This window comes from Penicillium riverlandense, assembly GCF_028828495.1.
Source record: "Penicillium riverlandense strain IBT 135883 chromosome Unknown utg000007l_segment0_segment0, whole genome shotgun sequence".
NCBI lineage: Eukaryota > Fungi > Ascomycota > Eurotiomycetes > Eurotiales > Aspergillaceae > Penicillium > Penicillium riverlandense.
In genome coordinates this window covers 2,416,388-2,432,275 of record NW_026643198.1, presented here as the reverse complement: position 1 = coordinate 2,432,275, position 15,888 = coordinate 2,416,388, and the positions used below count along the sequence as shown (strand labels likewise).

Below are 15,888 nucleotides of genomic sequence, written 5' to 3'. Positions count from 1 at the left end.
ATGTATATACGACAACCTTGGAACTACTCGTTGCCCCTACTACAACCGCAGTTAGGGTTTTTGTTGGGTTGTCTTGCTGCCTCAGGCACGAATGGTCACGGCGGCTTTACCCGGCCGTCGCAGCCAGTCAACCAATTGTAGGGGGCAACGTGACTGCTGATCTAATGTGCCCCTTCCTCTCTCCCCCCAACAACACCTCATCGCTCGCTTTCTTCGGCACTTGTTCCCTTCCCTTCCTCCTCTTCCTTCCTCCACACCCCCTTTTACCACCCACACCTCGCGTCTCTCTCGACTCGTTCCACCTCATCCGTCACCATGGCCACTCCTGCTGCTTTCTCTGACATCGCCAAGGCGGCCAACGATGTACGCTCTCTTTGTCACAACCGCGGAACCTGATGTCCCGCCCAATAAGACCCCTGCTAATTAACTACCCGCCCTAGCTCCTGAACAAGGACTTCTACCACGCCAACCCGGGTGAGTCCCCTGAATCTTCAAGAAATCTCCACAGCTCATGACTGACTGAATCACAGCCAACCTCGAGGTCAAGTCCAAGGCTCCCAATGGTGTCACCTTCACCGTGAAGGGCAAGTCGGCCCACGAGGGTCCCATTGCTGGACAGGTGGGTGTCCTTGCTCCAAACGACCCAAAACAGACTGGCTAATTGAAGCGCGCCCGCTACTACAGCTCGAAGCCAAATACGTTGATGCGCCTACTGGTAAAGGCCCACCCACCCGCAACCCCCCTTCCCACTCGTTGCAAACCACCTGAACCCGAACCCTGTGCGCGCGGAAATCCACCCATGAGATTCCTCTTCTTCTGCGGACTTCCCACCGCGTACCGGGTGAACCTCTTTTTGACCTCCGATACCTACCTGCATGGACTCAAGCTAATATTTACCCCGGGAACAGGCCTCACCCTCACCCAGGCGTGGACCACCGCCAACGCTCTCGACACCAAGCTGGAGCTGGACAACAACTTCGCCAAGGGCCTCAAGGCTGAGATCCTGACGCAGTACCTGCCCGCCAAGCAGTCCAAGGGCGCCAAGCTGAACCTGTACTTCAAGCAGCCCAACGTGCACGCCCGCGCCTTCTTCGACCTGCTGAACGGCCCCTCCGCTAACTTCGACGCTGTCCTCGGCCACGAGGGCTTCCTCGTCGGTGCTGAGGGTGGCTACGATGTCAACAAGGCCGCTATCACCAAGTACTCCGCTGCTGTCGGCTACAGCGTCGCTCAGTACTCTGCTGCCATCACTGCCAGCAACAACCTGTCCCTCTTCTCGGCCAGCTACTACCACCGCGTCAACGCGCAGGTCGAGGCTGGTGCTAAGGCTTCGTGGGACTCCACCTCCGGTAACGCTGTTGGCCTCGAGGTCGCCAGCAAGTACCGCCTGGACCCCTCTTCCTTCGCCAAGGTATGTTTTCCCCCTTCCATATATCATCCAATCATGCGTTAATCTTGTGATTACAGGCCAAGATCAACGACCGTGGTATCGCCGCCCTGGCCTACAACGTCCTCCTGCGCCCCGGCGTCACCCTCGGCCTGGGTGCTTCCTTCGATACCCAGAACCTGAACCAGGCCGCCCACAAGGTCGGCGCCAGCTTCACCTTCGAGGCTTAAACATGTCATTCTGTTCTGATCTGATCGCTATTTGAGGAGCCATTTCTTTGATTCATCTCTGTGATTGTTTCCTACTGAAACGCATAGATTTGGCGAATATGGGTTGGCTCCGAGATTGTGTGTATCGTAGTCCTTTCTCTCGAACACCTTTGTATATCAAATCGAAATTATTTTTTCCTTTGTTGAATTCAATGTTCATTTATTCTCTTTCATCTATAAGAATAATATTGGTATTGGTACAAGTAGCTAGTGAGGGAGGGGTGTCTGTCTATGTACATCATCATCGTCATGATCTCTCTACTCTACCTCATGGTCCAGATACAGCTTCTCCACGGCCCCCCGCACTCCCCGATTTCTTGCCACCTGTGCCTGTGCCCGTAGACGTAGTAGCAGAACCGGAAGAACCAGAACCAGCAGCCCCAGGCCACTTCAACAAACCTGTCATCGCCCCCGCGATCATCAAACTCCCCGAAACAACCATAAACCGTAGCGCAAAGTCCCCGGGTCCCGCACCAGACGAATTGGCAAGATTCTCTGCAGCAGCAGCCCTAGCTCTTGACCGGCGTTCGCGCCGCCGCACATCTTCAGCAGTCTGCGTCCTGAAGTGGCCGCGAGCATTGAAATGGCCTAGCGGGTTGCGGTCTATAAACGCGGTTGGGTCTTCGGGGTCTGTTTCCTGTTTCTTCTTCTTCCCCCCAAATCCTCCCCATGCACTTGACGATCCTCCAGAAAAGCCACCCCCGGCAAACCCCTCCGCCGTCCTCCCGGTCCCCCCATATCCCCCCTGCTCATAGAAGCTCGGCGGCGGACCCCTGAACGCGCCGCGGCGTTTACTCAGTCCGCTTGCAGGTCTGGACCCGGCATAGCTCCCTCCTCCTCCTGCACCTCCCTTGTGGTGGTGTGCTGAGTGGCTACTATGACTCCCCATCGGATGCGTGTGACTATGTGATTGCTGCGCATGATGGAATCCATGCTCGCGGTCGTAGGAGGCACGCTTGGAGGCCCTGCCGAGGACGTTGTACGCGGCGGAGATGCGGGCGAAGCGCTGTGAGGCGTTCGGGTCGGCGCGGTTGCGGTCTGGGTGGTGACGCAGGGAGAGAGCGTAGAATTGTCTTTCGGTGGCGGGAGAGTTAGTTATTTAGGAGAAATGGTGGAGGGAGGGGGAAATGGAGGTACTTTTTGATCTCGGCTGCTGTCGCGGTTACGGGGATATCCAGGATCTCGTAGTAGTTTGGTTCGTGGGCGGTGGCGGAGCGGTGTGTGGATGTTGAGAATGGGGTTGTTCGAGAGGATAGTATTGGGGGATGTAGTCGTGTTTGTAGTTGGATTCTATGCGCTTGAGGTCGGTGGTTGGCATGGGCGTGAGAGATGCCGGATGATGATGCGATGGTCGTGTGCGCCGCAGGGTGGAGGGAGACGAAGGCGGCTGCTGCGGCGCGCGGTGGTGGCATTGCCCTGCGTCTTGGGAGAATCACATTGAATTAGAATAGGGGCAATAGGGTAGAGGAAATATCCCCTGGTTAGGTTGGAGGTGTTGTTGGAAGAGGAGGGAATAAAGGTGTGGAGAGCGGGACTTGGACAAGGCGGAGTGGCGTCATCGGGGTGAACGGCCATTCAATGCTGATAGTTATAGTGAGATATTATGACACTGGTTATCACTGAGCGAAGGAATTTTTACAAGTAATCTTGGTGACGCTAACCCTGTCGCCTCGGGTGAATATTGGCCATATTCCGATGTTGAATCTACATTTAGCTGCTTTGAGAGGGCTGCTAGATCTGGGGAAAGACAATGGTCTCTTAGTGGATCCAGATAGTTTTGAATCAGCTGCCGCTTATCTGGCATGCAATAGTTGTCAAGTCTAAGTGGAATTGAAGTTTGACAAATGCCTGATGGCTGGCAAGTGACGACCGACACCCGTGGCGTGCAATGCTGGTTATCAGTCATAATTTCCCCAGGAATGCCGGAGTGCGTATCCGTATACAGCGATGGATGCATTTCAGGCGTCTCAGGCTGTGATCTTCGATCGGCGGCGCTAAGTCAAAAACCGTCTCGGCCCCTACTCGGTAAGCTCCAAGGCTGATTCAACTTATCAAAAGCGCTCTCTCAACCCAGTATCAAATCTTACACAGAAACCTTTCTCTCAATCTGCAGCCCCCATCTGACGGAATAAGCCGCCAGTTATTAAACGATCATGGCACTTGCCCACGTTCAGACTTGGGGGCGACGATTCCTGCGCCTCGACGCCTCTTTGGAGGTCTGCCTTGGTAAGCTGCATAGATAGAATATGTAACGGTACATAATCAATAGCCGATCTTACCATATATATAATAAAGGGTGCATGGGATCTGAGACATTACTAGGAGAAAGTGGCTGCACGGTCAAATAAAGACCGTGCCGGAATGGGAACGGCATTATACATAAGAGAGCCAAATAACCTCAAAATCCGACCCCCAGACACTTGCCACAATGGCAGCCCTAATTATAGGCTTTATTTCCTTCGCAATTGCTTTGACTTCGGTCTCAGCGGATGCTTCGTCATACCAACAAAATGCAATCTGCGCCTGGTAGTTATTCCTTGAGTTCATAGTTCATGGACATCTTTCACTAAAGCTCTTTGAAGTGACCAATTGATGCGGTACTACCAAACATATAATTCGGGCCTTTGGGGAGACAATGACTGGTGGCAATCGGCAATTTTCATGACCGCTCTTGCGGACATCTCCTCCCTCGACTCTAGCTACAACGGAACTTACTTTGATACCTACGCCACAACATACGCCAATGCGCCGGGCTATGGGGACTACACAGGTTTCATCGACTCCTATGACGACGACGAGGCCTGGTGGGGAGTCGCGTGGTTGACGGTGTATGATTTGACTGAGAATCCAGACTATCTCAACCTGGCCATTAGCATCTACAATGATATTTCTCAATACAAATCATCATGTGGTGGGATTATCTGGGAAAAGGGAGGTACCTATCTTGCGTCTATTGCTAATGGTAAGTCGGCCCTACGCACCATTCTCTACATCAAAGTCTTACCCAATGTATAAGAGCTCTATATCACGTTGGCTGCTGGGTTAGCCAATCGGGTTTCTGCTGATCAGAAATCGACATATCTTGATTCTGCAGTCTCAGTTTGGGACTGGTTTTTCGACGTTGGCGTCGTTGGTGACGACTGGATTGTGGTTGATGGCGCCGACGCAGACACATGTCAAGTCAGTTCAACTGCCACATACTCATATAACCAAGGAGTTATCCTTTCGGCTGCTGTGGAGTTGGCCACTGCCACGGGCAACACGACCTATCTTGATATTGCAGGAAACATTGCCAACGCGACAACTGCAATCAATTCGCCTTTCACAGGTAGCAACGGAGTGATCACGGACTGTTCCTCTGGTTGTGATACTACCTCAGCTATGTTCAAGGGGCCTCTATTCCGAGGCCTGCGCCAACTTCAACTCGCTGACCCCCATGACAACTGGCTGACATGGCTTACAACGAACGCTCAGGCAGCATGGAACAATGATTTGAACATTACCACCCAGAATGGAGAAACTGAATGCAATCTGGGTGAGAACTTCAATGGACCGGTTAGCTCAGTTGGTGTGGAAACACAAGGTGCTGGTTTGGATAGTCTTATTGCTGCTTGGGCTGTCACAGTTTAGTTAGTTAACTTAGCTAGTTAGTTGTCGACGATCATAGTGACTAAGCCGCCAGGGCAATGTATTTGAAAAGCTGTCATGCTCTTCACATATATATCTGCGCTGAAGTTGCAGGTTAGACTTCAAGAAGCACACCGCCATAGTTTATTTTAACACTCCAATTTCCCACTCGTCGATCAGACGTGATAATTCCTTGAACGAGACAGGTTTCGTAAGGAACAAGTCCACTCCTGACTCCAATGCATTAGACTCAGCGCGCAAGCTACTGAGTCCAGTAAAAGCAATGATCTTGGCCGGAACGCAGCCATCCCGCTCTTTTTCAATCGCACGTATGGCACGCGTCGCTTCGAACCCGTCCATTACGGGCATAGACATGTCCATGAAAATGAGGTCGTACCCCGGCAGCATCTTTTCAGCGAAGTCGACAGCTTCTCTGCCATTCCGTGCCGTATCTACACTCGTGACCTTTCTTTTTTTCATGAAAGTCACTATAAGGCGAAGGTTGATATCGTTGTCATCCACCAGCAACACCCGGGGTTTGCTTTTGATCCCAGATGAGGAGTCAATAAGGGCTGAGCCACTGGGCGGCGGAGTAGACGAAGGTGTATGTGTGCTGGAAGCGGCGCTTCCGGGTGTGCTGCGACGAGGGGTTTCTGTATCTGGAGACTGTACAAGAACATCACGTCCCGCAAGGCCCACGTCGCGACTGTGAGCACCTGGCATAGGATTGGATGGTTTAGCATCCGTTGGTTCTAGGTTTCCTGATGGCGGTGATGTAGACCTCCCCGTTGGTGGGGCCGGTTCCGAAAGCTTGGGTCGTTCTGGGACCACGAATGCTTGTCCAGGACTGAGCGAACGCAGCGTAGCAGATACCGGCTCCGAATTAAGACAATTCAAAATTCCTCTGGCGAGCTTGTGTGGACCGCAAGGCCGACGAAGGATCGTCAGAGAATCGGCAAGGTGCGACCATTGTGTCCTAGTATCACTAGAGCTGTCTGCATCGTTGCGAAAAATAATCATGCTTGGAAATGTAGTGCGCAGACGTTGGAACCCGTCTGTATGCAAATCGCTTTCCTTTGCAAATAGAACATCAATATGCTCATTGGCGGACCAAGACACCAGCTTCAAGCCATACCACTCCGTGACATACCGAGCAATCGATGACCAGAATTGATACTCACCAAGACAGGAAGAATCGACCCCCCATATCGCAGCACGTTTCCCAGTCAGATCCAGCTGACGCAGTCGGGACAACGCTGTAAGTGCCTTTTGTTCCGAACTTGTGACATGAACCATTGACGGCAGGCTCTTCTCTCCCACTGGACGCTCGAGGGGTATTGATATCTTGACAGTAGTGCCTTCACCTACTTGGCTTTGGATGCTGATCTTTCCATCAAGTGTTCCCACAATGCCGCGAACAATTGACAGACCGAGGCCAGTACCTACAGATAGTGGGTTCTCTTGTGCGAATGGGGTATATAGACGGGTCCGAAGGTATTCGTTTGAGATGCCTTGGCCCGTGTCTGAAATAGTCAAGGTTACCATGTCTTCAAGGCCCTGACGTCGAGAACGACCCTTGGAATGTTCCGTTGCCCGAATGGAGACAGTGACTTGGCCCTTTTTGGTATACTTCAGGGCATTTCCAAGAAGATTCATGATCAGGCGCCTCAGCGATCCTGGCTGGACTTTGTAAAACCAGTCATTATCACTAATATCGACGACAACCTCCACGTCCGAGCTGGAGTCAACTTTGTTGCTCCCTGTGGCTGGTATAGAAGACGGAGTTGGTTGAATGCGAGTGGGATGGTTGATTAACGATGCTGTCCTCTGGATATAAGAATGCCCCAAACACACGCTATCAACAACGTCCTCTGTTAAGGTGGCAACGTCTGTTACCACGAGTGGATCCAGCCGCGCTGGATCTTCGTCTGGAGTTTTAGGTTTCCATGGGTCTTTTCTGTGCTTAAACCTCTTCCTCTGCCTTTCCAATGACAAGATTTTGCTAAAATCCAATACTTGGTTCATCGTATCCAAGAGAGTGCGACCACATGCATTTACCGTCTCAAGGAGAGACTCCTGGAACTCGTCCAAGTGAGTGCCTCCCAAAAACTCGGCGGCAGCTAAGACGCCATGTAATGGGCTGCGCAATTCATGAGAAATGCTGCTTATGAAATCCCCCTTTTGGCGGTCTGCGGCAACTGATTCCACACGGCTATATTCGGTCATGATGGATGAAGCGAAGCCAAACATTGAGCTCAGGTCGACAGCCCGACTGAAAACTTGTGTCGGCTGAGGAGTCCAAGAGAAACACCCTGCAAACCACTGCAAATTGGTGGCATTCCATAGTGGAACAAACATGACCTGACATGCGCCAGGGAAGTAGGCACTCAGTTTGCTGGCTTCTGAGCCCCCGGTCCTTTTATTCCGTTTCCGAGAGGAGCCGATGGATTGCTCTTCGTCCGAAGTGGACAAAGTCCCATCACGATGAAATGACCAGAGTCTACCTTTGGGATAGCGACGAGATAATTGCTTTAGAAAGACATTGTCGAGTTTTGCCGCAGGGTATGATGCCTCAGAGCCCGTCTGGTATGCAAATGGTTCATCTCTGGTGGATAGCGCAAGAACAGGCGCAGGAGTCTTGGAATCAGCAGGAGAACAATGGCTGCCGGCGACACCGTCTCCTGACGAGTCATCCCCGGTCTCCAAAAACACCACACCGCCAGTGCCGTCCAAGTCTAGGCTTTGTCGTAAGAGGTTCGCAGCTCGCTGAAAAAGCCAATCATTGTTGCTCGAGACAGTCGAACCGTTGTCACCTGGTCGCAAGCCATGCGATGATAGCGCTGGGCTAGCTGGAATGCCTATGTTCAACTCCTCGGTGGAGACTGGGCTCAAAGATCGTGGATCGCCATCTTGAAGGGGCAGATCATCGTTCTCAAAATGTGCTGAGCGGAGATTCACACCGCTATTTCGAGAGCTTGTAGATCGGCTCGCCCTAGAATAAGGCGATGCCCGCGAGGACGGACTATGGTTTGAGCTGTGCGAACGAGACATAGGAACATTATTGGCGAAGCTGGATTTGCCATCCACAAAAAGACGGAGCCCCTGCGATAACCGCGAGGCGCGGCGTCCGTCAATGGCCTGGCGGCTGACCTGTAAATAGTCCATAACCATTGCTGCCACTGTCCCTAGTGTATCCTTCTCAATATCGGACAACCCGTCACGGGGTTCGTCATCCAACACAAACAAGCATCCCAAATTGATGTTGCTCTCGCTCGTTAGGGGCGTTCCGGCATAAAATCGGGAGTGTGGCTCGCCTTCTACGAAGGGCAATTGCCTGAAGCGATCTTCCTGTCCAAGATCGTTGATAATCAAAAAGGGATATGTTCCATCTTGCTGTTCGTCCGACTGAATTTTAACCGTTTCCTGTTTGAAAAGTAGATCAGTATCGGGGAGAATGACTAGTCCATGGCAACGTTCATAGGCCCGGTCTTACCTGACAAATATTCCAAGCATCTGCCAATGTGGATGTTCCAGCGAAGAGTTTGTCTCCCTTTTCACCGGGTAATGTCGAGTTTCCCACGTTCGTTGTTCTTGTAGCTTCGGCCAATATGAACTGAGAGTCCCGATTCAAGATTCTAAAAAAAAGGAGTCAGATCAAGGTCCTCGCTAGGGCAAGGGGCGATTGTACGTGATAAAGGCACGCTGTGCATTCAGGCGTAGAGCTGCCAGCTGCGCAAGAGACGTCAAAGTAGTATTCGGGCTGTACAGGGGACTGGCTTCAATCGAGTCCGCCTCAGAAACCTCGTCATCCAGAATAACCGAGTTCGTAGCCGTCGATGGGTCGACTGTAGCGGCTTCATGATCACCAGGAGGCCAAACCGCATTTAGCGCCGCTGGATTTGAAGGTTGGAAATATCGATAGACCTCGCGCGTTTGACGGTCTGCTTCATGGTCGCAGAGAGTCTGCTCGCTGTAATCGTCCATGGCCGGAAAAAGCTCCACTGCTGTTGCCCGCTGCAATGAAGGATAAAGAGGTTATCCTGTGCCGGCAAGTGGCACTTCTTTTGACATGAAAAGTATGAACCCCACCTTGGAAGCAAACAATTCTGGCGCCATGGATAATCTGGGGGGACAACTGCGGACCACGTTTCAACACGTGATGCCCTAGGTACAGTGACGTAGGAGTTTGGACCTTAGCTCCCCCAATGACGTAGGTGTTGAAGGTGCCAGGTAAGGCAGAGATCTTCTCCCCCATTCTACCTGATGAATATTCGAGCTTGGAAATCACTATGGACAGACGCATTGAGCTTCCAGAAATTGCAGCCCATCAGATCTTGCTCCGTTATTTTCAGAAATTCCAATTTGCGACACTTCGTGCCATCTCATGAACCACCCTCTGCCGTGTCTGGGGATCCCTGCAGGTCACATACAGAGTTTTACCCCTCACCGTATCCTGTTTTGTACTAGACTTTTATTACTTAATGTCTACCCCGTAAATTGTTGGACATTCCCAGATTTAGTCAATCAGAGAACAAGATTTATTGCTTCGTGATTTGCACTTCTATTTTGGGACGTCATACGCGCTAGTCTCGACACGAAGTGTAGCTTGACTAGGCAAGAGCTGCTGATGCTCTGTTTCTGAAAAATCTGCCTGGAGGCATATCACTCTTTTTCTCAACCTGCACAACAGGCATATTCGTTACTAATCACACAATTGCGACCTTTTATCAACAAAGCCAGATCTCCCCCGACCCCCCTAGGCCATCGTTTTCAACAGAGATTAGAAAATGCAAGATGTTACAATAGCTTATTGGGATACTTTCCGCATGGTCAGTAGAGAGCTGGGGGTTTCCCTCTAACGTAGAGAAATTACGCACGTACTGAACTCGGTAGCTATTAAGAATATGTCAAAATAAAAGTAATGATGTTCTGTGGGTGATTATCCACTATCTTCTGCTTGCAATGTTTAATCTATGCAGACTCGCTATAAGCGCCGGTTCATACTGTGGTCTGGTCCAAGGGCTTTTCGTAGCCTGCTAGTGCTCGCTGGTACGTCTCCTCTGCCTCAGTCGGCTTCCCCTGATCTCTATAGAGACGCCCAAGGTTGTTGACTATATTAAGAGTGGACGTATGATCGGGACCGAAGGCCATATCGTACAAGGGTGTTGCCCAGTCGTGCCCGGGGTTTGGGCTTGACTGGTCAGTCATATGTAATGTCCACCATCTTAGCTCGAAAGGCGTCTGATTGCAGGGGCATGATGTGTTGGTATGCAGAGAAATGCAGTGTGATAGGGTACCATCAAACGGCCAGCGTATCTATAAATGTAGACCAGAGTTCATTTCTTTATAGTATAACGATGTCTGCAAATTTTTGGGTTGCCACAAGGCTGTAAGGAAGATAATTGCGGCTTTGGTCTACGCCCCAATAGTTGTCGCCTAAAAGGCTGAAAGAAGACGGGATGGTTTGAAATTCGTTGAAAGATCGCACTACCTCGTGCGATCATAAAAGGTCTTTTGAGCTAAACACCAGTCGTTGGATCTAAAGAGTCGGCGCATGCTTCGATGCCAGGACGATGGACGAAATCGCTCTAGGCGTCACGGAGGATGAAGTGTGAATATCTAGTCTCACGATGTTGACAGCAGCGGTAGACTCCCACGAGTGAACCATGATATACTGTACTAAAGCATTTTCCAACTAGGCAGGGAGAATTGATAATTAGAAGAATGTCCATTCTGTAGAGTAGTACATAAAAGCCAAAATTGGAATGACGGGGTTTCGAGCTTCTCTGTACTGTAGTGGGATACTCGGCGAACCAGCCGGCCACTAGCCGCACGACCTAATCGTAAAACTCTACACAAAGCGCCACGACCGGCACTTCAAGCCCACAGCACGTGTCTTCGCAGTATTGGTTGCCATGCCATTCATTATTGCCTGTCTGGTTCTCCTGGTTCAGTAATTTCTTCGGGGTGCTTGATAACCGGTTGGCTATAAATTATTCAAGGCATAATGCATTAGATTCGTGCTTATGAAGTGGTTATCTTTTGGCAGGATACCTAGTACACAATTCCAAATATCAATACTAGAGAGAATGCAGAGTCATCGAGAGAGGCAATCAAGTTCGCCACACGTCGTGCAAGGTGGGCTGGATCGGACAGCCAGTAGGAACAACAGAAACCCTGTTCTTACCACCCTCCCAGATGACAGTATCGTTTGGCTCAATCTTATAATATTTGTATTCAAACGGAGTACCCGCTGAAACCAGCTCAACACTGCCAAACCACAAGTTGTCCGTCTCAGTATAAAGATTTGCACTGAGAGCAAAGCCATCATTCGTGTTCCAGTTGCCGAGCGCGCTGATATTGCCAGCTATGTATATGTTCTCTCCATAGAACGTGCTCTCAGTAAGATAGAATGTGATTGGGACGACGTCCGTCGCAGGTACACATCCAGCAGTTGAGGTGGGGAAAGTGGAAGTGACAGCAGTGTAAGTTCCTGTCACAGGAGAAGCTGAACAAGTAGAAGGGACTTTGTTTGCAGACTTTTCACCCCATGAAGGAGGCACAGATGAATCACGACGCTGAATGGCAGTCAAGAAGGAAGCAAAAGACCAAGTCAGATCATTGGCTGACATTGGGACGCTGGTGTTACGGTTGTATTGCTCCGCGAGTGATCCGTTAGATGGTGTGTATTGCTGCACGAGGTCGAGGAAGCCGTCTGCATAAGTTCGAATAGCAGATGTGAGTATCTTGTAGGACTTGCTGTGTGCGGAATAGGTGCCTGTCTTCACTGATGAATCGAAATCCTTAAAAAACGACAACGAGGTTTCGGTAACTTCGAGAGAGCCAATCTTGTTCCATTGGTATAAGGCATCGTAGAGCAACTCTGCCGATGCTAGCGTGGCGAGATACCTATACAACACAGACATCCATTAGCCTGCTGGAGCCAACGGAAAAGGGTTTCAAAATAGAAGATATTAACTCACCATGGATTGCCTCCTTGGTAGACATCCTCCGGGTAGCGACCTACATTGGCAGCTGACGTCTCGGGAATGCCAGCGTTGATTTTATAGATCGAACGGAAAGCATCAACATAGACCTTGTGATTTGCCAGAGACCTAGCTGAGCAAGGCTGGAAAGTTGAATCATCACATTGGGCTTCTGGATCAAAGGTGTGGATGCTTCCCAAGATTGTGTTCGCATCGATGCCGGTACGGCTAGTATCGAGGTTGATATTGGCGGTTATGTACTTCCCGTTCCAAAAGCTCTGCAGAAAGCACAGAATCTGAGGGGCCTGAGATGAGCAAGCAGAACATGATTTGTCCAGCTTCTGCGCAAGACTTGCTCCCTGGACCAATGCGCGATGTTGAACAGCCAGTGTGAAGAAAGATGACCCATCGGTCTCTTCCCACAGATCAAAACCAGTTTCGTTCCAGTACTGGCCCACATAAGCAAGGTCGTTTGAGATAACTGGCCACATGATTTCTTTTGCTTCCCAGCTTTGGCCGTGGGAGATCAGCCAATTCGCATATGTGATCATGGCGGTCGCTCGGAGAGCGGGGCCATCCCGCTGAGGCCGACCCCAAGAGCCAGTGAAGGGATTGAGATCGATCTCAAACTTGGGCTCGCCAAGGCCTGAGCCATCTTTCAGGGTGCCAGATGGATTAGATACATTCTGTAGGACTGCTTGTGCAGAGACATAGTTCCGGATATCTGTTTCCAGGTCATTTTTGCTGCTCCCAAAGTCGGAACCACCACTGTTAAACAGATCGATGAGGCATTTAAAGGTGAGAGCTGAATCACGAGTCCACGTATAGAAGTCTGGGAACAAGATCAGAGTCACAGTTCCAATTTCATACTCTGCATAATAGTTGTCATATCTTACAGTCCGGATTAGCTGTATTGGGGCTGGCAACAAACAGGCCGGCCGCTGTACCAGGCGCTTTGCTCCCTTTGTTCCCCAGGTTGTCCAGGATACCCTGATAGGATCTCAGGCCCTGGTGAGAAATGAAAGAATCGAGGGTGGACCTCGACAAGGGGTTCGCTGTTGCTAGCTCCAAAATTAGAAGGCCAGCAACGCTGGCAAGAAAGGTCGACCGCATTCTTGAACCACAGCCAGTGACAAGGGCTGTAAATGAAGGAAATGAAGATGCTAATTTGATTTCAAACCAAGTACAAAACTACCGGGCGAACAATTTATATTTGTTGAATTTGAACCAGGTCAGGACATGTGGGGATTAGTGCCCCACAGAATCGCCGGTAAATTCCCGTACTGCATAAGGGTTCCCCAGGTTCAACCCTCATATTTGGACCGATTTGCCGACGCGTAAGCCATGATAATGCTTTTAGCGATATTAGGTATTTTACTGAATTCAGGTCCTGGATTAATATTGCTAGTAAAGCTGACTGTTGGCGTCCTAGAGCAATGACAAGCGATATAGAGAAAACATAGCAAATGGCACCCTGAATTCTTTAAAGGAATTAGAAGGCGACCGGGGTTCGTTTGGGCCTTGAATAAAGTGATAGTTAACTAAAATACATAGTAACACGCGATATCAATCCGGGATGATGTTGATGCCTGAGGTGTCAACGCCCACCGCACCGCACCGATACTTCCCACAGGGCAAACTGGGCAGAGGGCATTGTTTCATAGCCCTGAGGTGTGGCTTCTCTTCTTTTTATAATTCTCCATAGCTGATTATATGTCTGTCACTATTAACTCTATACGCATTCATACTTGGGGTCCGGTTATCTTATCGCAAAATCTTCCCTCTCCACTTCTTCCGCTTCTTCTTGCCTTCCTTTTCTTCCCCTCCTTGACAATCTATCCTTGACTCCAGCAGCAATGGCAGCTCAGGCTAGCGAGAAGCTGGAACAGCTTGACCGTGAGACATTTATTCCCTGGTGCTCGCCTGCTGTGTGACTGATCCCGGACCCGCAGTGAACGGCCAGAACGGCGCCGCCAAACCGGACGCCGCGGCAGCCGCTTCTGGCGAAGCAGAGGACGACTCCGACGATGACCAAGAAGAAGGCGACGCTGCTCCAGATGCTGGAGCGACCGGAGGTGAGTTGATGTGCTGATAGCTTCCTGCATTCCGTTATTCCATTCTCCCCCGCCTTTCGCTGTTTCACCCAACCCACACGACCAACCCCAACTGACAAATCGGGTAGCCGCCAAGAAGAAGAAGAAGCGCAAGCCCAAGAAGAAGAAGAAGGGCGGGGCCAAGGTCCAGAGCTCTCCGCCACGGGTGCCCGTGTCCACCCTGTTCCCGAACAACCAGTACCCCGAGGGCGAGATCGTCGAATACAAGAACGAGAACGCCTACCGCACCACCAACGAGGAGAAACGCTACCTCGACCGCATGAACAATGATTTCCTCCAGGAGTACCGCCAGGGAGCCGAGGTCCACCGCCAGGTTCGCCAGTACGCACAGAAGAATATCCGGCCCGGCCAGACCCTGACGGAGATCGCGGAGGGTATTGAGGACTCGGTGCGCGCCTTGACCGGCCACCAGGGTCTGGAGGAGGGCGATAACCTCAAGGGCGGCATGGGTTTCCCTTGCGGTCTGAGCATTAACCACTGCGCGGCGCACTATACCCCGAACGCGGGCAACAAGATGGTCCTGCAGCAAGGGGACGTGATGAAGGTGGATTTCGGGGCGCAGCTGAACGGTCGCATTGTCGACAGCGCGTTTACCATGTCGTTTGATCCGGTGTATGATCCGCTGCTGGCAGCCGTCAAGGATGCTACCAACACCGGTATTCGGGTATGTTCTGCTTTTCATCCCATCTGTCCTGTATATTTCTCACCCGTCTCTAGGAAGCTGGAATTGACGTCCGCATGAGCGATATTGGTGCGGCTATCCAAGAGGCCATGGAAAGCTACGAGGTCGAGTTGAATGGCACCATGTACCCGGTCAAGTGCATCCGCAACCTCAACGGACATAACATCGACCAGCACGTTATCCACGGCGGCAAGAGTGTTCCTATTGTCAAGAGCACTGACCAGACGAAGATGGAGGAGGGCGAGGTCTTTGCGATCGAGACATTCGGCAGTACTGGCAAGGGCTACGTGCGAGAGGATGTAAGCCGGTGCCTTACCTACTCATTTGGGATTAATTGGCTGACGTTGCTAATAGATGGAAACGTCGCACTACGCTCGGACCCCAGATGCACCTAACGTGCCTCTGCGCCTCTCGTCGGCCAAGAACCTGCTGAGCGTGATCAACAAGAACTTCGGCACCCTGCCCTTCTGCCGGCGGTACCTGGACCGGCTGGGCCAGGACAAGTATCTGCTGGGCCTGAACAACCTGGTCTCGGCGGGCATTGTGCAGGACTACCCGCCTCTCTGCGATATCAAGGGCTCCTACACCGCCCAATATGAACATGTACGGTTTTGTCCGCTTCCTTTTCCTACCGGATTCTCACTGACTTTGTTATCACAGACTCTTGTGCTGCGGCCGAACGTAAAGGAGGTGATCAGCCGCGGCGATGACTATTAAATATCTGTCTGGTTTATAAAATAAATAGTCATTCTCCTATACTTGCATGTAACCTATACTTACATGTACCTGTAACGGTTGCCTGTTATTTATAGTTGGTGCCAAG

The 15,888-nt window shown here is 51.0% G+C and overlaps 6 protein-coding genes across 6 annotated transcripts; 3 read left to right on the top strand and 3 right to left on the bottom strand.

Moving 5' to 3' along the window:
• Positions 1–315: 315 nt before the first annotated feature.
• Positions 316–1,617, top strand: N7474_008561 (porin; the record flags this gene model as incomplete). The annotated part of the gene is made up of 5 exons (XM_057199971.1): positions 316–363; positions 441–474; positions 531–619; positions 668–1,411; positions 1,468–1,617. The coding sequence occupies 5 exons, from the start codon at positions 316–318 to the stop codon at positions 1,615–1,617; spliced, it is 1,065 nt and encodes a 354-aa protein (XP_057050672.1).
• Positions 1,618–1,924: 307 nt separating this feature from the next.
• Positions 1,925–3,068, bottom strand: N7474_008560 (uncharacterized protein; the record flags this gene model as incomplete). Its single annotated transcript, XM_057199970.1, has 2 exons — positions 1,925–2,729; positions 2,794–3,068. The coding sequence occupies 2 exons, from the start codon at positions 3,066–3,068 to the stop codon at positions 1,925–1,927; spliced, it is 1,080 nt and encodes a 359-aa protein (XP_057050671.1).
• A 1,016-nt stretch (positions 3,069–4,084) lies between these two features.
• On the top strand, positions 4,085–5,286 carry N7474_008559 (glycosyl hydrolase; the record flags this gene model as incomplete). Its single annotated transcript, XM_057199969.1, has 3 exons — positions 4,085–4,182; positions 4,239–4,618; positions 4,751–5,286. 3 exons carry the CDS (start codon positions 4,085–4,087, stop codon positions 5,284–5,286), a joined length of 1,014 nt encoding a protein of 337 aa, XP_057050670.1.
• Positions 5,287–5,427: 141 nt separating this feature from the next.
• N7474_008558 (hybrid sensor histidine kinase/response regulator) lies at positions 5,428–9,267 on the bottom strand (the record flags this gene model as incomplete). Its single annotated transcript, XM_057199968.1, has 3 exons — positions 5,428–8,706; positions 8,777–8,918; positions 8,972–9,267. The coding sequence occupies 3 exons, from the start codon at positions 9,265–9,267 to the stop codon at positions 5,428–5,430; spliced, it is 3,717 nt and encodes a 1,238-aa protein (XP_057050669.1).
• A 2,129-nt stretch (positions 9,268–11,396) lies between these two features.
• N7474_008557 (putative glucan 1,4-alpha-glucosidase) lies at positions 11,397–13,382 on the bottom strand (the record flags this gene model as incomplete). The annotated part of the gene is made up of 3 exons (XM_057199967.1): positions 11,397–12,192; positions 12,267–13,138; positions 13,197–13,382. 3 exons carry the CDS (start codon positions 13,380–13,382, stop codon positions 11,397–11,399), a joined length of 1,854 nt encoding a protein of 617 aa, XP_057050668.1.
• Positions 13,383–14,125: 743 nt separating this feature from the next.
• Positions 14,126–15,782, top strand: N7474_008556 (methionine aminopeptidase 2; the record flags this gene model as incomplete). Its single annotated transcript, XM_057199966.1, has 6 exons — positions 14,126–14,165; positions 14,222–14,344; positions 14,452–15,047; positions 15,101–15,364; positions 15,420–15,668; positions 15,726–15,782. 6 exons carry the CDS (start codon positions 14,126–14,128, stop codon positions 15,780–15,782), a joined length of 1,329 nt encoding a protein of 442 aa, XP_057050667.1.
• Positions 15,783–15,888: the final 106 nt, after the last annotated feature.